Below are 23,770 nucleotides of genomic sequence, written 5' to 3'. Positions count from 1 at the left end.
ATACAAACACATTAATTAACCAATTGAAAAAAATGTGAATAAGTGAAACCAACAGTAACAAAAAACATTCTGCAATCTGATATATACAGTAGGTACGGAAAGTATTCAGACCCTCTTAAATGTTTCACTCTGTTATATTGCAGTCATTTGCTGAAATCTAATTTCCTCATTAATGTACACACAGCACCCCATATTGTCAGAAAAACACATTTTTGAACATTTTATTAAAAAAGAAAAACTGAAATGTCACATGGTCCTAAGTATTCAGACCCTTTGCTCAGTATTTAGTAGAAACACCCTTTTGATCGAATGCAGCCACGAGTCTTTTTGGGAAAGATGCAACAAGTTTTTCACACCTGGATTTGGGGATCCTCTGCCATTCCTCCTTGCAGATCCTCTCCAGTTCTGTCAGGTTGGACGGTAAACGTTGGTGGACAGCCAATTTCAGGTCTCTCCAGAGATGCTCAATTGGGTTTAAGTCAGGGCTCTGGCTGGGTTATTCAAGAACAGTCACAGAGTTGTTTTGAAGCCACTCCATTATTTTAACTGTGTGCTTAGGGTCATTGTCTTGTTGGAAGGTAACCCTCCGGCCCAGTCTGAGGTCCTGGGCACTCTGGAGAAGGTTTTCATCTAGGATAATCCCTGTAGATATCCCTGTACTTGGCCTCATTCATCTCTCCCTCGATTACAACCATCCTGTCCCTGCAGCTGAAAAACACCCCCACAGCATGATGCTGCCACCATGCTTCACTGTTGGGACTGTATTGGAAAGGTGCCTGGTTTTCTCAAACACACAACACTTAGAATTAAGGCCAAAAAGTTCTATCTTGGTCTCATCAGACCAGAGAATCCTTGAGGTGTTTTGTAGCAAACTCCATCTTGCACTGAGGAGAGGCTTCCGTCGGGTCACTCTGCCATAAACACCCGGTCTGGTGGAGGGCAGGGCTGCAGTGATGGTTGACTTTCTACACCTTTCTCCCACCTCCCGACTGCATCTCTGGAGCTCAGCCACAGTGATCTTTGGGTTCTTTACCTCTCTCACCAAGGCTCTTCTCCTCCGATAGCTCAGCTCTAGGATGGGTTCTGGTCGTCAACAATTCTGTGTTTTTCTGCTGTGTGTACATTGAGGAAAAAAAATGAACTTAAATGATTTTAGCAAATGCCTGCAATATAACAAAGAGTGACAAATTTAAGGGGGTCTGAACACTTTCCGTACCCACTGTAATAACATATACAGAATTCTCAGTCCAAACATCATATAATAGACATGAGTTATTACGTGAACATTAGTAATGTTAGTTGACTACATAAGGTAACATTTCTAATCTCTAATAATGGAAACACTGCTTACGCATTTATTAATCTTTGTTAATGTTAATTTCAACATTTACTAACAATGTCATAAAATGTAAAAAATTTGTGCAACTGCGCTAATATGAACTAAAAATTAATAGATATAGCTTACAGTAGATATATTTTGAGGCCAGTGGTTTCTGGGTAAGAGCTGAACCAATCTTTCTTGCTGGGACTAGGCATAGAAAGCATACACTATAATTAAAAACTGAACCCAGCTACAATGATGCGTGCCAAGAGAGTCACATCACAGACGAAAATCCCCACCTATGCTCTGGAGTCCCCCATTCATGCAGAGCAGGCTCCTCTGGTCTGGTGAAAAGACAACCAATAATTCCCCCTGTTGGCAAAGGTGGGGAACACTTCCACCGCAGGATCTTTACCCAGGAACTAGCGACTTTGGGCTGGTACTCATGTTTCCACTGCAGGAACCAGGACCTAAATAAAGTTCCGGGTAAAAAAAAAATATTTCAACCACCATTTATTCTGATCCTTTTCAAAATATTACTGTTACTGCGTCATGAAATATAATTTTAAAAGTATTTCAGGCGAGAATGTGGTTTATTTAAAAAGACAATGCCTATTTAAAAATGTGTTTCGCTGATTTCAGAGATGGTCAGCTCCACATGATCAGCGATAGTTTAGTACTGATGTGTGCCACTGGCTCTGATGTCTCTTTAGTGGTTAAACAAAGAATATAATTATTTTGGGTAAATCTAACAGGTAATCGTTGGTTTTTATTCAATTTAACTATATGTTAAAATGAAAATAAATAGAGGCAATTGATATAATATTTTGTTTCATTGTAATGTGTATATATATATATATATATATATATATATATATATATATATATATATATATATATAGTGAGGAAAATTGCAGTAGCCATGGTCAGGTGACTGATGTTATCAAGTACGCTGCTGTTTGCAGAATTATCAGACTTGTGTTGTTGAGTGTGAGGAGATCACACTCCGAGTGGAACTCACAAAGTCTGAACTACAGAGGATGCAATCTGAAATTGATGAACTTTGTATTGAGAAAACGGGCGCAGACCTACGTCACCAGACTATTTGCCAAATCTTTTAGACGGTGGTGGAAACGCAGAAAGCAACAGGTATATAAATAGTTCCTGAGGGAAAAAAGTTCCTGGTACAATTGTTCTGGGTAATTTCGGTGGAAACGTGTCAATAGTCACCCCCACAAGATCCCATCTTAAGCCAGAGATGGTGAACATGCTGGGTTTCCTGGCAAATAACATACTGCAACCACTGTTAATAAATGCCAATTTAGTGATTTTTGCTGTTGTTGATTTTTTAGAGTGCTGAATTTTTGTAGGCTAAGGAAATTTTGGAAGTTTTTCTTTTAAATTAGCTTCTCATTTATTTGGTTTTATCTTATTTAAACTTTGCGTAATTTATTTCGGCCTATTTTATTTTCTTATAATTAAAAAAAAAAAAGTTCTAATTCTCTTGTTAAGTCTGACGTCACGTAGCAGCGCTTCCGTGTCCAAACGCTCCATCAGATACCACGAGAAAACAACAAAAGGTGCTAATATAAACTCACAATGTGATAGAATACTAGCAAAAAAGTTATAATCTTAACCTTTAACTCCATACCGAAGTCCCAGATATAGCCAGACTGAAAATATAAATATAAAAAAAATATATAAAAATTATTTGTGTTTGGGACGCTGTGAGCACGGAGACTGTAGTGTATACCGTAAGTTTGAAAGCGTTTAGCTTAAATTATTAATATGAATAAACAGCGCTCATAAACGGCTGCTGGGGTAGTATTCTCAAGTGAGGCCTGGACCCGGAAACAGCGCTTCTTACGTCATCACTTAACAACCGAATAGGCAATAAATGTTCTATGGTTTTTATTTGTTTGGGTCCAGTTTGCTGATTTTCTTTTTTTTTTTCAGCCTATGCATGGTGGTATTTTTATTCATTATGTCAATAAAAGTTCTGTTTAATATCAGTGAGGTCTAAATATTATTATTTTTTTTTTTGAAAAACAGATGACTCACTGAACAATTCACATGACACTTATTGGATGTGAAGAAGTTTTTAATTAAATTGAATGTGATACTCAACACCTATCATTTGTTATAAAAATGTGACTTTTTTCAAGTAAAACATATAATTGCACACACAAACACACACACACACACACAGTAATTTATTTAGATTTGTACATATTTATTTACTGTAGAAAAGCATACTCACCTGTAACTTTACTTTTATATTTACAATACAAACATTCTAATTAAATTATATTAGTATGTTTTCAGCACATCACTGAACATGTATATTTGTACATTTGGTGTCCAAAGTTATTTTTTTTTTTATTTCAAGCAAGAAGTGTGACAACAGAAGAATACACAATATTAATAATATGCTTGAAATGGAGTGGGGAGAAGTAAAACTTATTGAACCCCACCCCAGTCTGTCAAAGAATTTATACAAACAAAAAAGCTGCTTCCTTCTTCAATTATCTCAAAGAAATAAAAAATAAAAAAATATATAAAATAAATTATAGTAATAATAATAATACCTCATTAAGAAACAGTATAATAGTTGCATATATGCAAACCACACATCCATATTCATCCATATTCATAATATACCGATATTACCTCAGGTAACAATGATGATCAAATACCACCAGTGTTAGACGGAGTACCACAAGTTAAATACGCATGGTAAATAACAACTAATCCAACTGTCCACACATTAATACAATCAAACCTTATTATCATTGTAATGGGACCAGACCTTTTGTTTGTAAAGACATTTGAAAAGGTCAATGCATTGACAATGCTTTAATTCAAGCCCCAAATTATTCCACAAAGTAACCCCAAAAAAACAGAAAAACTCCTCCTGGTGGAACCCACCATTGGGATCACAAAGTTCCCAAATCCTCTCAAACTGTACGACTGCTCTTTATGAGAATACTTACTCTACTTATTATAGCAAGGCTTTTAGAGACTTTAGTAGTTATATGTCTGATGTGGGCATTCCAACTTAAATTATCGTCTATCGTTACACCTAAAAAAATTATTTCCTGAACATTTTCAATGTGTACACCATCTATCTCAACCAGTTTCTGTGAATCGGCTTGATACTTTCCAAAAAACATCACTTTAGATCTATCTAGGTTTAAGGATAATTTATTACTTTCCATCCATTTTTTTTATTTACTTAATTCTTTATTTACAACGCTGATAAGTCCCTCCAAATTGTCGTCACTATAGAAAATGTTTGTATCATCAGCAAGCAATACACATTTAACCAATTGAGAAACATAAAAAATATCATTAATATACAAATTAAATAATTTGAGGCCCAGTACTGACCCCTGGGGGACACCACCAGCAATATCAAGACATTCAGAAGAGTGCTCACACATTTGGACATACTGTACTCTGTCGCTCAAATATCTTTGTCAAAAACCTTTTCAAATCTGAATTAGTCCGCGCATTTTTTCCACCATGTATCATTGTGTAATCAAAATATTTTATTGTGCTTTTCTTTTCCTAATATTTCAATAATTGTATTTATAAAAGCCCTGAAGGGTAATTTACCCGATTCTACAACATTATACAAAATAAAATAACTTTTTTTTCTTATAAATATATGAGTCTGTAAATCTTGCATCAACTCTGTTACCTTACCATACTTTGCCTTTAAATGAGTGGCATTATATCCCACAACTATGTAAGATAGAGGAAATGATGTCACTTTCCCTTCACTGTTAAGTGTGAACCACTGAAAAGTCTGTGTGCTCTCTAAGAAAATATTTTAATCTAAAAAATTCTTACACCAGGAGTTATTTTATAAAGTGTCAAATATGTTGCCAAAATCTCACTGATCACACTTTCTGTTATTTAAAAGTTTTTAATCATGATTAAATTAGTGTCATGTGCTCTTAGCATTTATGCTAGCAAGTTAAGTTTTATGTAAAAAAAAAATAAATAAAGAAAATGGTCAAACTCTGTTACCAAGGTAGAGTAACACTGCTGTCAAGAGTGTAACAGAATTGACGGTCCATCAAACAATTCTGTCAATTCTGTTACTTAAAGGGTCAGCTCTGTTTATGAACTATTTTCACACACAAAATATTTTTGTTTCATATCTAATAAAATGTATTAATTTATTTTGCACCCTTGCATTATTTCAACAACATTGATTTTTTTAACTGGACATTGTATTCAATACATTTTAAGATGAAAAATATTTTCCATGTGTACGGTTCTGTGAAGACAGGGTTTTTATTTTTATTTTTTATTTTTATTTTTTTAACGTATGCATAGGTGAAACATTATCTCAGTTTCAAGTGGTGAAATGTAAGGACTGTTTGTCTAATGAATTAAGAAGGATTTTTCCTTTTATGATTTCTTTTTATTTCTACACATTGGCTAATTTGTCTTTAACAAAGTTGACAAACAATACCATAAAGACGTCTGTTTTTTTCATTACGAGTGATTTGACAAGCACTGCATTTTTAAACCTAAATATGTTTTCAATAAGATACTAAAAAAATCTGTTTGTGAAAAAAAATATATATTTCTGCAATGCCACATTTTTCTCCAATTATAGAATCATCCTCACATGAATTCCTCTGCCATCTGTTTTATTACACAGTGGTTTTAGCTTGTGAAAGGGACTTTTATTTTGGAACGGCGATGTGACGTCATAAGGCCGCTCCGGCGTCTGTTGTGATTCAGCTGAAGAAAGGTGAGTGTTTTAAGCGTTTTAAGTTTGAGTCAAATCTGACAGCACTGACTTTTTGTGTGTTTTTAAATTATTGCTTTATGCCTCAGTGATTATTGAAGGTAAGATTGTAATACCTTACCAACATTAATGCACGGTATTTTGAGTACAGCGCTTCGTTTACGAGGAACAGAAAAGAAGCGCCTCATTTCGCTCCATTATCGTGATTTTGTTGAACATGAACAGGAATCACTGGCGAGTAGTGATGGATAACGGATCTTTTTTAAACGAGTCAGTTGAGTCGAGAGCGTCAAAATGATTCACTGATTCTAAGCGCTCTAATCACCGCACTCTGACGACACTTCCGGTTCACAATGTTACGAGAACAACAAACAAACTTAATAAAGACAACTTTAACAAACCAACTAGCGATGTTTTCATGAAAGTGTCATCTATTAAATAAATAATTAAGTCAGAAAACATCACTTAGTGTTATTTATTTGTATTTGCCTAGTCAGGTAATGTAAGACCAGTTTATCACTCTTTGACTCTCTTATCAGTTCACTGATTACTGAACCAGATGTAGTTTGATTTATTTTCTTTCTATTAATTGTTTATGATCTTAAGCTTTACAGAGCGTCCAAACACAGAGAAACTCTGAAGAAACTGAAAACTGCTGAAGCGACTGAGATCCACGGGACACTATTATTATAAAGATGGCGTTTATTAAAGTGGAGAGTGAAGACCTGAAGATTGAAGAAGTATTCAGTGTCAAACAAGAAGAAACTGAGGAACAAACAGGTTGGTTTTCTTTCTCAAAGCTGAACTCATTTACAAAATACTCGGAAGCTTTAACTGTTGTAAAAACTGATAAAGGTCTATAGCTGCTCAAAGGAGGCACAGAAATAACAGATTGCATTTTGATCACAATGAAGAGAACATGAATAAGAGAAAGTAAAGGCACTGGGTCATCTCTGTAGGAAACACTTTACCTGCCGCTACACCAGACACACATAAACACTCATGTATGTAGACTCAAACAGGTAATTTCCTGTTTGAGTCTATAGTAAAAAGTGATTTTCAGTGTTCTTAACAAATCTGCTTTTTCACGGGGTTTAAATAAAAGGATTTGTTTTATAAGACAACACATACAAATTTGTGTTTGAAAACCTACTCCTTTACTGGTATAAATAAAAATAAAACATAATTTCAAAATGCATAATGCATGTGATTATAAATTGGTGTTTCACTTGCTGATCAGAATCAGAAAGAGCTTTATTGATTGCACAATTTTGGTAGGTTACTCTGAGATGGATGGAATAAATGTTATATAATTCAACTGGCTAGCTGTTATTTTTATGGTAAATCAAAAAGTGTATATTTTTAAATTGTATTATTTTTGGTATATTTTACCAGTAATTACCATACTTTTAAAACAAAAATGTTAATAGGAAAAAATATGCAATATGAAAATAATAAAAGATCACACACCTGAGGAAAACTTGGCGACTGTCTATGCTTTTACACTATTCCCAATTTTTCACATTATTTTCTATTACTTTTAGGGGCATATATATATATATATATATATATATATATATATATATATATATATATAATATTTTACCTGTTAGCAGATTTATCATGTGACAGCATTGATTGCATTTTCTTAACTCAAGAACTCTTTCAAAGCAAAAAGTGTGCAGAAGTTATCTGTATCTTGTGTGCTGCTTCAAGCTTCCCACATAATTTCAATTTATTTATAAAGCACAACACAACTACTGGTGACCAGTGTGCCTTACAAAGTAACCAACCACAAACGGAATTAAAAACAAAGACAAGGATGACAAATAAACCTGCAAGACTCAGGGCAGAGCAATACATGAATAATAAGCCAGATGAAATAAAAATGTTTTTAACCTGGATTTAAAAATGGATAGTGTAGGGGCGGTTCTGATTTCTGTAGGATATCTATAAATAGGCCAACGCAACAATAAAAGAGTCTTCCTTAACAAATTAAATTAAGCTAAATTCTAAATTAAGATGGGCATTTGGCCATAACGAAGTTAAGATAAAGCCTCTGCCAGATTTGCTTCTCCACTAGCAGCTGACATAAAAGAATAATTCCAACATTAGCCTACTCTTTCTACATTATGCATTTAAGACTCAATTAATACTTATTTATAATTTGAAAGACCTTTACTCACAGAGATTAGGCTAGGTCTAAATGTTTTTGTGGAGGAAAATGATTGAATCCACTGTAGATGGCTTCAGCGCGTTCCTGCGCTCACTGATGGTGCGTCCAGCAATATAACCCTCTGGATCATTATTCTCATTGTTAACATGGTCAAAACTTTTCCACACCTCAGACTTTGCGTAAACGTAATCACCAGAGGCAAGCCTCCATTACACCTACATTTTCACATCTTTCTCGCATTAATCAAAACACATCACATGACCGCTCATTTACCTCGCAAACCGGAGCGCAAACCCGAGCCCGTGTTAGATGATATAAATTAAGCCCGAACCGTCCGGTCCCGTCGGGTTCCGTCAAAGATCCTCAGCTCTGCTAGGAGCCACTAAGAGCCTTAAGTTGGCAGACCTGAGAGCTCTTGCAGGTTGGTGGACTATCAACAGGTCTGAGAGGTAAGAAGGTGCTAAACCATTTAAAGACTTAAAAACCAATAAGAGCACTTTCAAATAAAACCTGTAGCGCACAGGTAACCAATGTAACGAGTGCAGGACAGGGGTGATCTGCTCAAAAATAAAGTTTAAATAGAGAGACTGTGTCTGAACCCCGAACATCATCAGGAAGGCTATTCCAGAGTTTGGGAGCCAAATGTGAGAAAGCTCTACCTCCTTTAGTGGACTTTGCTATCCTAGGAACGACCAAAAGTCCAGCGTTTTGTGACCTTAGGGAGTGTGATGGGTTGTAACATGGTAGGAGGCTAGTTAGGTACGCAGGAGCTAAACCATTTAGGGCCTTATAGGTAAGTAATGATAATTTGTAACTGATACGGAACTTAATAGGTAGCCAGTGCAGAGACTGTAAAATTGGGGTAATATGATCATAATCTCTTGACCTGGTAATAGGGCTGTGAGATATGGACAAAAACAACCTATCACAATTTTTTTGATCAATATTGCGATTTTGATTTTAATCACGGTTTTGACAGACATGCTTTATGGTCATAAATGCATTCAATGTGATTTTGAAACATATTTCCAAAAGAAAACCAATTAAAGCTTTATCAAAAAGTTGTAACATGTCTCTAGAACAGACAACTCAAAATAGTAAAGGTGTAACAAAATGTCTAGACGGATGGCAAAAAAAAAAAAAAAAAAACCTGTGTCCAGGGATTTTTTTTTTCTTTTTTGGCATGCATTGGTGTTACGACCCTGTTAAGGGACCAACATAAGAAAGCCATTCTGAAAGGCATCAAACACCACAGTGGCCAGGGCAAAAAGTCAAAGTTTTACTATACAGGTAAATTAATATAAATCAGAAATAGGAAAACAGCAAAAAGTGTATTTAAACAAACAAACCCTAAATAAGGACTTGTGAGCTAACTAATTTAGGCTACGCTTCCGGCTTTGCTACCATTCGGACATTCTAGCTTACTGCTCTGCGCTTTGCTTCTTATTTCTGTACTTTTCTCTGATTTTCTAAGATTTTTTATTTCAGCAGATCAGCACAGTGCTCAAACAACAGTTTTTTGGCTCAAACGCTAAAACTAAAAACTCTTTGGGACTGGAATAATACTACAAAAAGAAGACTTTGCCTCCCACTGCCAGCAGCTTACATTCCAGAGACGGGATAACAACTGCCTACATTCAAACAGAAGAGAGAGACAATGCCTCCTGTTGGATCTACTTGTTGCATGAACTGCTGCAAACTTCTACAAAAGATTGTGATTCTTGAAACAAAGTTACTTGCTGGACTTCCAAAACAGACGGAACACTCAGCAGACCGTCGTCATGGACCCTCTCAGCATACAGCCGGTGAGTCCCATGAATCTTCTGAATCTCAACAGTTTATACCAAGTGTAGAGGAACAAGCCGAAACTGATCGCCACACTAATCGATGCCACAAACAGGGAGCGAGACCCAAAGGAACACAAGACATCAGATTGTCACAAATTTCTCTTATTGCTGCAGTAGCTTCTTCTACCCCAGATTCGACTATGCAGTGTTGGGCAAGCTACTTGGAAAATGTAGTGAGCTAAGCTACCAGTTACTCTACAGTAAATGAAGCTTCACTACACTGAAGCTACCCCCCTGGGAAATGTAGCAAGCTAAGCTACATCAACAGTAGCTTGCTACATCTAAGCTACTTTTAAAATTAAATGTTGAACACGTTTTATTAGAAGTCAATGCTCAAAACTTGCAGTCAAACAGATAGGCAGGTGTAATTGTTTAGTTTAATAGTTTTTGTGTTCCTTATCAATTTGGCAACAAAAACAATCTAAATACATGTAATTAACAATGTGCGCACAAGTAAGTGTATGCACCTGTTGCATGGGCATGCTTAAAGCTGCAGTAGGAAATTTTGTAAAAATATATTTTTTACATATTTGTTAAACATGTCATTATGTCCTGACAGTAGAATATGAGACAGATAATCTATGAAAAAATCAAGCTCCTCTGGCTCCTCCCAGTGTCCTATTGCCATTTGCAGAAAGTCATCTGCTCCCGGTAAAAAACAACCAATCAGAGCTGCGGCCCGTAACTTTCGGCCACGGCGACTCACTCCTCGGGATTAACTGTTCTCCGACCTCATCCTATGCCATCATTTCATCAAATAATTTTTTGCGTGACTGGCCAAGGAGTGGTACCATCCGGTGCAGAAGGTGGCTGTAATGCATCATAAAGATGGTTGGTTGCTATCCACCGTAAACACGAACAAGATGAAGTAGCGCCGTCGCGTCACTACTGATCCAGGATTTCCCGATTTGAGTTTGAGCTTCAGAAATGATTGCGAAAATGTAGCTTGTGTGGAAGCTACCGCATTACTTGGTAAAAAAAAGAGCTTCGCTACTGAAAAGCTATTTGATTCAGAAAGCAGCGAAGCTACGACCAAGCTACTGAGAAATGTAGTTAAACTAGTAGCTTCGCTGCTTGTAGCGACGCTACTGCCCAACACTGCAACTATGACAAGGCTTGTAAATACTGGCATTCAACCAGCCCCTATACATCTTGAGAACAGATTTGAAGCATTAATGAATGCGGTTGAGGAATCCCCAAATGTGATAAAACATGGATCGGATCAGCCAGCAGCTAACACCGCTATTAACAGGCGCTCAAGGTCGAGCAGACCGTGGCATTCAGCTCAGAGCGCAGCCGAGCCAAGGACTCTGATAGTGGGTGACTCTGTTATCAGAAACATTAGTAGCAGGACTACAACAACATGCTGCCTTCCTCAAAAAACGGTCTCTGATGTGAACAAGGAACTTCAGAACATTCTGATGAAGCACAAAACTGCAAATCGAATCATCATCCATGTGGGGAAGAATGATATTCAGAAAATATCGGGTCCGAGTCATCATGTGGTTGACACATCCCACAAGGACACTGATAACGCCATGCAGCCAAAACAAGCACTGCGGATGGACACTATCCCGGCTGAGCCCTGCCCACAGAGCTCCTCACAGACTGACTGTGAAAAACAAAAACAGAGAAAGAGCAGGGGCTCGTAAAAATCGGTCATAGAGCTCATTGTAGCGGTGCCTCAGGTATTGAAATATATATCTATAACTATCTGCAATGGTTTCATCTTCACTTCCTTACCCTAAACTGTTTGCATCTTTGGATGCTAACAGTGCTACTGATACTTTCTGCTTCACTCTTACATCTTGTTTAGACACTGTTTGCCCCTTATCTTCCAGGCCAGCCCGTAACACCCCTTCTGCCCCTTGGTTATCTGATGTTCTACACCAGGGGTGCCCAACCCTGCTCCTGACGATCGACTGTCCTGCAAAGTTTAGCTCCAATCCTAATCAAACACACCTGAAGCAACTAATTAAGGTCTTCAGGCTCACTTAAATATTAAAGGCAGGTGTGTTTGATTACTTTGTCTGACTACTTTGCAACGTTTTTCATTAATAAAATTAAACACATTAGTGCACAATTTTCCACACCACAATCAGTCAAGCTCAAATCACCAGCAAACTTACACTCATTTACATCCTTCTCTTCACTCTCTGAGGCAGAAGTCTCAAAACTAATCCTTTCTAATCACCCTAGTACTTCCCCGCTTGATCCTATTCCATCTCATCTTCTTCAAGCCATTTCTCCTGCAGTTGTACCTGCACTCACTCACATCATTAACACATCCCTCCACACTGGTGTTTTTCTCTCATCATTTAGACAGGCACGAATAACTCCACTACTTAAGAAACCCACCCTCAACCCATCTCTTTTAGAGAACTACAGACCAGTTTCCCTTCTTCCTTTCATTGCACAAACACTTGAACGAGCTGTGTTCAACCAAGTCTCTACATTTCTCACACACAACAACCTCAATGACACTGACACTGAACCACGCTTCAATGGTTTGAGTCTTACCTATCAGATAGGTCCTTCAAAGTATCTTGGAGAGGTGAGGTGTCCAAGTCTCAACATCTAACTACTGGGGTGCCTCAGGGCTCAGTTCTTGGACCTCTTCTCTGTCTACATGGCATCATTAGGTTCTGTCATTCAGAAACATGGCTTTTCATACCAATGCTATGCTGATGACACTCAACTCTACCTCTCATTCCATCCTGATGATCCGACGGTAGCTATTTGCATCTCCGCTTGTCTAACAGACATTTCTTCCTGGATGATGGACCATCACCTTCAACTCAACCTTGCCAAGACAGAGCTGCTTGTGATTCCAGCAAACCCATCGTTTCATCACAATTTCACCATCAAGTTAGGCACATCAACCATAACTCCTTCAAAAATCGCTAGAAGCCTTGGAGTTATGATTGATGATCAGCTGACTTTATCAGACCACATTGCTAAAACTGTCCGATCCTGCAGATTTGCTTGATTCAACATCAAGAAGATCAAGCCCTTTCTTTCGGAACATGCTGCACAACTCCTTGTTCAAGCTCTTGTTCTGTCCAGGCTGGACTATTGCAATGCCCTCTTGGCAGGTCTTCCAGCCAATTCCACCAAACCATAACAATTAATTCAGAACGCGCAAGATACATTTTTAATGAGCCAAAAGAATACACGTCACACCTCTGTTTATAAATTTACTCTGGCTTCCAATAGGTGCTCGCATAAAATTCAAGGCATTGATGTTTGCCTACAAAACTACCACTGGCTCTGCACCCATTTACCTATATTTGTTACTTCAGACTTATGTGCCCTCTAGAAGCTTGCTTTCTGCAAGTGAACGTCGCTTGATTGTGCCATCCCAAAGAAGCACGAAGTCACTTTTATGGACTTTTTTTTTGTGACAAAACCAGACACACTGCTCTCACCCGGAGAGAGTTCGTGCACTTTAAATGTGTCTACTCGCGCTCAAACTGTGTCCTGTGCACTCACAACTCTCTATGCTCATGCGCTAGATATTTTCACACCTTTCTATTTCTAGCCTTTTAACGCGTGTGGTGTGAAAACCGTCAACATGGGTTTCTTTAAAAAGACAGATCACACAGTGTGTGAACCTGTAGTTACGTAGACATATGCCTAGTCTGTTCTGTGCTATTTGCGTTGCATTGTGATTGGATCGGATAGTGTCTGTTTTTATAGTCTATGGATGGCATACTGCGGGAGGTCAGTGCCGTGGAAAATTGTGCTATTAAGCGATTTAGAAATAATGACGATTTAGATTAATCGCACAGCCCTACCTGGTAAGGACTCTAGCCTCTAGAAACTAGCTTTTCTGCATCAGAAACAGGTAACATGTTTCGTATGTTTCTGAAATGGAAGAATGCGGTTTTTGTAACTTGGTAAATATGGTTTTCTAAAGACAAAATTCTGTGTACTGTTTTTTTTTTTTTTGGGGTCCAAAAAGTAATATCTCTGTCTTATCCAAATTTAATAGGAGAAATTTATTGGTCATCCAATCTTTAAAATTTTTAACACACTCAGTAGATAATTTAGATTTTTTTATCTGGTTTCATTGAGATATATAGCGGAGTATCATCAGCATAACAGTGGAAACTAATCCCCTATTTTCAAATAATATTATCAAGGGGCAACATGTATGGTGAAAATAGAAGAGGACCTAGGATAGATCCTTGTGGCACTCCATATACTGGTGATAAATGAGATGACTGCCCATTTAAATAAACAAAATGGTAGTGATCTGACAGGTAGGATCTAAACCATCTTAGAGCCTACTCGTGAATACCTGTTTAGTAATTTCTATGGTGTCGGACGCAGAACTAAGATCAAGTAAAACAAGCAATGAGATGCAGCCTTGATCTGACGCAAGAAGCAAATCATCTGTAATTTTAACAAGTGCGGTTTCTGTGCTACGGTTGGGCCTGAAACCTGACTGAAATTCTTCATAAAGATAATTTTTTCTACAAATTTTGACATTAATGAAAGATTTGAAATGGGCCTATAATTTGCCAATTCACTAGGATTTAATTGTGGTTTCTTAATAAGAGGCTTGATAACTACCAGCTTGAATGGTTTTGGGACATGACCTAAAGATAGCGACGAGTTAATAATATTGAGAAGCGGTTCTTCTGCTACAGGTAACAACTCTTTCAGTAATTTAGTGGGTACAGGATCTAATAAACATGTTGTAGGTTTAGATGCAGTGATAAGTTTATTTATTATTTACTACATAAGGCTTTACATAAGATGCCAGAACACCAAGATTTAGATTTGATATACCGTGTGTATCCGAAGTGGGTAAACACCACAATCTCAGTTTTACTCTCATTCAGACATCCATGCTTTAACATCCATGAGGCAGTCAGCCATCGGGTCTAATCCATTCTTATGTTTCAAAGGAATATATATTTGTTTATACCATACTTCTCAAAGATAGAACCGAGGGGAAGCATATACAAGGAAAATAACTTGGGTGCTAGAGTAGAGCCTTGAGGGACCCCGCAGGTCAAAAGAGGAAGAGTGAAATTTGCCAATTATTAACTGAGAAACTTCTGTTTGTAAGATAAGACTGGAACCAACTTAAAAGCTAAACCTCTAATGCCCACTACTAAGTGGGCCAGAAGAACATTGTGGTCCACAGTATCGAAAGCAGAGCTCAAGTCTAAAAGTGCCAGAGCTACAGAATCTCCAGAATCAGTAGCTAAAAGTATATAATTGAAAACTTATAAAAGAGCCGTCTTAGTGGAGTGAAATGTTCTAAATCCTGTTTGGAATTCATCAAACATTTTGTAATCAACCAAGAAACTTAGTAGTTGATGGAAAAACCACTTTCTCTTTTCCCTCTTGGAAGGTTTGAAATAGGTCAAAGAGAAGTCTAACTTAGGCCTCGTAAGTCTGGGTTGTACCGAGGCATATTTTAAATAGTCTGGAACAACTCCTTGCAAGTCAAAGCATTTATTGATCAAATTACACTGTAGAGTGGTTTAAAGAACCATTAGGGAATTATATCCAAAGGTGAACCAGAAGGTTTGAGTTGATTAACAATGTCATTTAGAAAGAAAATGAAATCTGTATAAACTGACTAAAGACACCTGTATATTTTAAATAATCTGCAGGATCACCAACAACTGGTTTGAAGGTATGTCTGATCTGACATTGAACCGCTCACATGTAGGATACACACAGACAACAGTGTTTAACAAAGTTGCTATTATCATTGATACTCATTAAAACAAATAATCGGCCAAAACGATACTTGAGTACAGTAACTAATTACAACACCGTAATGAAAAAGCTTGACCAAAGTGACATAATCCTGATAATTGATACTTAAGTTATTATATACAAGCAACCCTGGAAAAAATCTGCCTATATCTATGTGTGGGCCTGCTCGATTGATCTAAAATCACTAGAATAGAAATCTAGCCATGAGTAAATGCCAAAAGAAGGTAATGTGTTCAATTTATTGTTCTTGTTTCGCCTTAGGTCTGATGACACTGAAAGAGGAGATTGGAGTTCTGAATGAAACGGAAGATAAATATAAGCTTGAAAAACACCATGAGTTCATAACTGAAGAAAAAACGTTTACTTGCCCACCGGCTGAAGAGATAAGAAGCTGTGAAAAGAAGAATTTTACCTGTCAACAGTGCGAGAAAAGTTTTAACCTAAAAGGAGGCCTTACCAGGCACATGAGAACTCACACTGGAGAGAAACCTTACACCTGCAAACAGTGTGGAAGCAGTTTCAGTCTATGTGGAAACCTTAAAATCCACATGAGAGTTCACACTGGAGAAAACCCTTTCACCTGCCAACAGTGTGGAAAGAGTTTCACACAAAAAGTAAACCTTAACAGGCACATGAGAACTCACACTGGAGAGAAACCTTACACCTGCAAACAGTGTGGAAGCAGTTTTAGTCTATATGAAAACCTTAAAATCCACATGAGAACTCACACTGGAGAAAACCCTTTTACCTGCCAACAGTGTGGAAAGCGTTTCACTCAAAAAGTAAACCTTAACAGGCACATGAGAACTCACACGGGAGAGAAGCCGTTCACATGCCAACAGTGTGGAAACAGTTTCAGTCTATATGAAAACCTTAAAGTCCACATGAGAGTTCACACTGGAGAAAACCCTTTCCCCTGTGAACAGTGTGGAAAAAGGTTCAACCGAAAAGTAAACCTTAAATACCACATGAGACTTCACACTGGAGAAAACCCTTTCACCTGCCAACAGTGTGGAAAAAGTTTCACTCAAAAAGTAAGCCTTAACAGGCACATGAGAACTCACACCGGAGAGAAGCCTTAAACATGCCAACAGTGTGGAAACCATTTCAATCTATGTGGAAACCTTAAAATCCTCAGAATGTCAAGACTGACCAATCACAATCAAGTATTCCACAGAGAAAAGGGAAAATAAAAAAAGGGAAAATAAAAAGGGAAAATAAGAGCATAGCAAAAGTGGCAAATATTAAAACGTGGATTCACTTAAATGTGAATGAATGTGATTGACATTAACCTGTATTGTCTCTTACTGTACCTTTTGTTAATAATTTTTTTTATAGATTGTACTCTAATAAACAAGAGTAATCAACATCTAAATTAATACCATGAATGACAAAGTAATAAAGTGCATAAGATGCAAGTAAGTTGGGGGTTGCAATGTCAGAGTACCGTTATTTAATGTGAAGATAAACTTGCTTTTCTGAAACTAGCCTTGAACACGTAGTGCTATAGGTGCTAATCTTCTGGAACACAAAAGGGTCCTAAAATCTGGAAGATGCAGCTGAGCCCCTGAAGTAGGTGCATAAGATTCTTAACCTTATTGCAGCTTTGTTGCAAATGTCTGTAGGTCTTCTGGCTCTCTGGGAAGGAGACTCAGAACTTGGTCAATCCTCTTCTGGCTCTCTGGGATGGAGACTCAAAACTTGGTCATCCACTTCTGCCTCTCTGGGCTAGAGACTCAAAACTTGGTCAATCCACTTCTGGCTCTCTGGGAAGGAGACTCAAAACTTGGTCAATCCACTTCTGGTGCTCTGGGATGGAGACTCAGAACTTGGTCATCCACTTCTGCCTCTCTGGGCTAGAGACTCAGAACTTGGTCAATCCACTTCTGGTGCTCTGGGATGGAGACTCAGAACTTGGTCAATCCACTTCTGGCTCTCTGGGATAGAGACTCAGAACTTGTTCAATCCACTTCTGGCTCTCTGGGATGGAGACTCAAAACTTGGTCATCCACTCCTGCCTCTCTGGGCTAGAGACTCAGAACTTGGTTAATCCACTTCTGGTGCTTTGGGCTACAGACTCAAAACTTGGTCAATCCACTTCTGGTGCTCTGGGATGGAGACTCAGAACTTGGTCAATCCACTTCTGGCTTTCTGGGATGGAGACTCAGAACTTGGTCAATCCACTTCTGGCTCTCTGGGCTAGAGACTCAAAACTTGGTCAATCCACTTCTGGCTCTCTGGGATGGAGACTCAAAACTTGGTCATCCACTTCTGCCTCTCTGGGCTAGAGACTCAGAACTTGTTCAATCCACTTCTGGCTCTCTGGGCTAGAGACTCAGAACTTGGTCAATCCACTTCTGGCTCTCTGGTCTAGAGACTCAGAACTTGTTCAATCCACTTCTGGCTCTCTCTGGGTTAGAGACTCAGAACTTGGTCAATCCACTTCTGGCTCTCTGGGTTAGAGACTCAGAACTTGGTCATCCACTTCTGCCTCTCTGGGCTAGAGACTCAGAACTTGTTCAATCCACTTCGGGCTCTCTGGGTTAGAGACTCAGAACTTGGTCAATTCACTTCTGCCTCTCTGGGATGGAGACTCATAACTTGGTCAATCCACTTCTGGTGCTCTGGGCTAGAGACTCAGAATTTGGTCATCCACTTCTGCCTCTCTGGGATGGAGACTCAGGACAAGCTGAATCTGTTGTGTTGCTGAATGAAGACTCTGCATGAAGGGTTTCTGTTGATGCAGGGGTGGGCCATTAATTTCCCAAAGCGTACACATAAGAAACTGGGGCGGTTGTTGGGGGCTGGATCAATACACTTGTGATGTGTAGGGAGAGGCCAAGAGCCATGGGATGGAGCGAGGCTGGTGGAGTAAATGATAATGTGTGACACCTGCACCACTCACTGATCTCGAGTCCCACGGAGGAGCTCAGGAAGGATAAAAGGAGGAGTGACGATAGTTTGGACAAGAGAGGACCAGGCCTGGATTTTATGTTGTTGATTTGTTTCTGTTTGTAAGTTGCCATGTGGGGCTGTTGCGCTATTTTAAGTTTTGTGATTTCTTTTTATTACTAAAGTTTTATTTAAATGTTTGCCGGTTCCCACCTCCTTCTTCCCGAACTACGAACTGTCCCAGGTGAAAAATAAATATATTCAAATTGTGCTTTTTCAGACACCCTTGTTATATTTCAATTACAGTTTACTAAGTGCATATTAAATGTATTATTTGTGTGTGTGTATGTGTGTGTATATATATATATATATATATATATATATATATATATATATATATATATATATATATATATATATATATATATATATATATATATATAATATTATTTTCTTTTTTCTTTTTTTTAAGATCTGTTTAAGTTCATTTTAATCCTTACCACTTTAAGTATACTTAGTGCGATTTAAGTGTATTTCTTAAAAATATTTGAAATGTACTTTTTAATATTTAATGAACTAGATGGAGTATAAGTACATTTCAATTGTACTGCAGCTCATTAGAAAAATGCATTAGAATTACACTACTAGTACATTATAAAGCTGCTTTTTTCAGTATATACACACATGTACACACTTTGATATCTAGACAGCTTTAATGTATTATATATTGTGTACATTACAAATATTCATAAAGTACATTTAAAAAACATTTAAGTAATTAACTTTTTTAAAGTTAAAAAACCTTTGTGAATAACAGAACACTATTAAATGTATTACAAATGCACTTGAAAGGAGTACATTTATAGTGTTTGTCTTTTACAAACATACTCAAGTACATTTTAATACATTATACAAAAACATAATAAATGAAAAAAGAATGAAATGCTACGGCAAAACTATCTGATACATTTGTTGAACATTTCTGTTAAACCTGTATTACTTAAAAAGTACAGAATTTTAAATAAATTAAAATTACAATGCAATAATTAATAATTACAATGCAATAATAAAAATACAATGCAAATTAATAATTACAATGCAATTTTTTTAAAGGAAAAACAAAATAGAAATTTACTGAAAAACTAAGTGCAGAAGTGTATGTGTGTGTGTGTGTGTGTGTGCAAAGACTGAAGATTATAAAGTTCAAGCAACAGAATAGGGAGGGATGGAGGTGGATGAGGAGATGGCGTATGGATGGTGAGAGGAAAAGTGCAGGGATGATGGCATGATCTGCTGAAGGGATGGTGATGGGAGGTGTTTGGTTCATGCCACACACCCAGAGCATCTGAGTGCTGACAACACACGCTGAAGTCAAGGTGAGGACCCAAGATGTAGATAGTGTGGTTTCTTACTGATGGAGACGGAGCTGGTGGATCCGAATTCGCAGACAGAGGGCTGATGGTAGTGTTGGGCAATATGGTCATTGGGTCTCATTCATGAAACATTCGTAAATATATGAGTAAATATGGGAGTGATTTGCGCGTAAAGAGACCTTCCCGAAAACTCTTCTCCTGATTCACAAATACTTCGTAAACGTCAGATGTGATAGTGAAATGTGTGTGTGTGTTAATGAATTCCAATCAGTCGTAAATGGGACGCGCGTGCACGCTCATTCTCAATTACCATAAATCCCGCCTATTAAATCCGACAGACAACTATATATGAGCATCATATTATGACACCAAATGAAGGATTTCAACATGTCTTCTCAAAAGCGAATGAAAAATAACAATTTCTCAGCTGCAGAAATTGAAGTTTTATTATCAGAAGTTCATTCAAAACGCCACATTTTATTTTCAAGCGTACATAGTGGCGTACTATCAGGTCCTAAAAAAAGGAAGCTAGGCAGCATATTACAGATGCTGTTAATGGAGTTTCTTCTGTTAATCGAACAGTCCCAGAAGTGAAAAGAAAATGGTTCGACATGAAGCTTGACAGCAAAAAAACAAATTAGTTCACTTCGAAAAAATCGTATTCAAACTGGAGGAGGACCACCATCATCATCGAGCATATCTACATACTACTAGGCTACTCTCATAATAAAAGTAAAAAGAAAAACCGTATGTAATTACTTTATATAATATTTTTTTTTCAAAATGCTGTGTAAATATGTACCCGATTAAGGTGAATTAAAATGCAGCCGTATTAATGAGCAAAATGTTCAGATGTTAAACGCACTATTTACGCGTAGCTGGGAGCAGGTGTAGATTTCTTTCGTACCAACTAACATTTGGAAAATACGAACATTTTAATGAATCCGAAATTTTACGCCAGAACCACTTTACACACGATTTACACAAAAATTCGTTCTGCTCGTGTTTCATGAATGAGACCCATTATCTGGCTCAGCTCGGTGTTCATCTTCAGTTCTCTCTTCACAGCAGTTCAGTCAGTGTACTGTTTGAGTAAATGAATTACTCCGGGATATTGGTTTGTTTTAACTCAGAGGGAGTGTCAGCCACATTAAAAAAAGTTAACAGCTTAAGTCATTTGTGGATTAATGCGTATTAAAGACGCAAACCGTTTAAAATGATTAAGTTCGATTTGGTGAACTGGTTCAAAAAAATCCGGTTACATCGAGTGATTCGTTCATGAACCAGATATCACAAACTGCTTTGTTTTGAACTCTCTTTGAACACAACAGACACGGAAGAGAAGACAATGCTAAATAAAGTCGTTGTTTTTGCTATTTTTGAACCAAAATGTATTTTCGATGCTTCAAAATATTCTACCTGACCCTCTGATGTCACATGGACTACATTGATGATGTTTTTCTTACCTTTCTGGACATGGACAGTATACCGTACACACAGCTTCAATGGAGGGACTAAGAGCTCTCGGACTAAATCTAAAATATCTTAAACTGTGTTCTGAAGATAAACGGAGGTCTCACGGGTTTGTAACCACATGGGGGTGAGTTATTTATGACATAATTTTGATTTTTGGGTGAACTAACCCTTTAATATTTCACACACATAAATGCAAAGGATGATTTGTTTTCTTTTTAAGAATGAGAGTACGCTGAGAACAATGTACCTGGTTGGTAATATAATCAAGGTCCTTCCCAGCCTCAGCATTTCAGATGTAGCCTACTATATGTTCTCTTATAAGCGACCCTTCTTACAATTTAATCTTTGTTCTTATCTGTGATGAGAAATATAGATTATAAAATACAGACGATAAGGTTGTCAAGCTTGAACAAATATAGACACCAACCACAGTGGGGTGATCAGCTCAAGAGTTTAGCATATTTCTTAGAAGTATAACTGAGCATATATTTAATACAAAAGTACTTAGTATTTTTAGAAATATATTAAAATTCAATTCAATATATTTTTAATGCACTTCAAATATGCATGTTGGGAATACAAATGTATTATAAACATACTACTTGCATTTAACCCTTTAACTGCCCCACCAAGAAAAAAGCATTTGAAAAAAATTTTGTTTGCATTTCTTATCTCCTTATGTCATTAGTTACCACACTCAATGTATTTTTTTTCAACACGTCCCATAATTTTTAAAATATCGGCCTCTAACAAATGGTTGATATGTCACTTTATGGCAAAAGTACCGGAATTCATACACATACTATGGAAATCAGAAATATGAACTATAATGAATGATCAGAAAGTTATATTTCTCAGCAAATAGTACATTCTGACAGCAGAAAGGATTATCTGAAAACATTAGCTTAGCTTTTCTACGTTTACCATAAAGTGACAAATCAACCATTTGGTTGAGCAGGCAGTTAAAGGGTTAAAGTACATTTTTAATGCATTTAATACTACATCTTTTCAACCTGGGGAGCACACAATTATATCACTATCCAATGAACATTCACAAAAAGTGAAAATGTGGATTTTTGGAAGTTTCAAAAGCTAGCATTACAACTTTATACAAAAAGAATTTCAAAGACAAGCATCACATTAATGGTACATAAAAAAATAAAAATAAATAAATGCTCCAGTGTAGTTTGTTTGAATATTTTACGATTGTTTGATTAAGTTCAATTTTCTTAAGTGAGAAACCAATTGGTCTGTGAAGTGCTGCTTTAAGTCAAACACACTTAAAATGAACTCATATTTTCATTGCTTTGACCACTCTCTGTATCCCGCCTTCTCACGCACCTTGATTGGTCGATTATGTACAATGCCAGCACATTATTGGTTAAACTACTACTTTCTGTTCATTACCTTCAGTTAGTATGAAAACAGGAAAACAAAGCCAAAACATGGATATTTTAGACAATATAGAAATCCTGGCCAGGACTTGTCTGGGGAAAAAGAGGGTGTTTGGTCACCCTAATGCTGTACAGAAGGAAAGTATTTGAATTTGGACACAGCACAAGACTTGATAGGTCAGATAAAGGAAACATCTGCACTGCATACTTATGGTCTGTGAATAGGGTTGGGAAACACTACTTTATGCTCAATCAGTGTTTCCCAATCCTAGTCCTTTAATACCTCCAACTCTTTCTCTCTTTTCTGACTCACCTATTTGAGTTTCTGAGGTGTCTGTACTAAATGGCTAATCAGTTAAATCAAGTGGGCTTGATTAGGTAAACATCTAACAGTGGCTGCTTCTCAATAAATTAGAATGCTGTGGAAAAGTTCATTTATTTCAGTAATTCAACTCAAATTGTGAAACTCATGTATTAAATAAATTAAAAGCACACAGACTTAAGTAGTTTAAGTATTTGGATCTTTTAATTGTGATTATTTTGGCTCACATTTAACAAAAAACCACCTATTCATCAAGAACTTCACAAGGAATGGACTGAGGCTGGGGTCAAGACATCAAGTGCCACCACACACAGACGTGTCAGGAATTTGCTGAACCACAGACAACATCAGAGGCGTCTTTCCTGGGCTAAGAAGAAGAATAACTGGACATGAAAAAAAGTAACAGTAATGCTTCATTGCCTGGACCTTCAATTGTATATGAATTTATATACATTAATA

At 37.2% G+C, this 23,770-nt stretch overlaps 1 protein-coding gene across 6 annotated transcripts in view; it reads left to right on the top strand.

Annotated features, from left to right (window-relative positions):
* The window catches only part of LOC127943737 (gastrula zinc finger protein XlCGF8.2DB-like), a 313,695-nt gene that overhangs the window by 108,210 nt on the left and 181,715 nt on the right, over positions 1–23,770 (top strand). The window contains exons 1-3 of one of the 6 annotated variants that reach the window (XM_052539946.1): positions 6,018–6,092; positions 6,696–6,869; positions 16,116–19,085. The exons of 1 other annotated variant lie outside the window; for it this stretch is intronic. In XM_052539946.1, the coding sequence (XP_052395906.1) occupies positions 6,785–6,869; positions 16,116–16,936 (906 nt within the window). In that variant the 5' untranslated portion in view covers positions 6,018–6,092; positions 6,696–6,784 and the 3' untranslated portion in view covers positions 16,937–19,085. Of the gene's footprint in view, positions 1–6,017; positions 6,093–6,695; positions 6,870–16,115; positions 19,086–23,770 lie in introns of those variants that run through there. 4 more of the 6 variants (XM_052539941.1, XM_052539944.1, XM_052539943.1 and 1 more) reach the window with 4 other exon arrangements.

The sequence above is a fragment of the Carassius gibelio genome, chromosome A3, assembly GCF_023724105.1.
Source record: "Carassius gibelio isolate Cgi1373 ecotype wild population from Czech Republic chromosome A3, carGib1.2-hapl.c, whole genome shotgun sequence".
Classification (NCBI taxonomy): domain Eukaryota; kingdom Metazoa; phylum Chordata; class Actinopteri; order Cypriniformes; family Cyprinidae; genus Carassius; species Carassius gibelio.
This window is presented reverse-complemented; position numbering and strand designations above follow the sequence as displayed.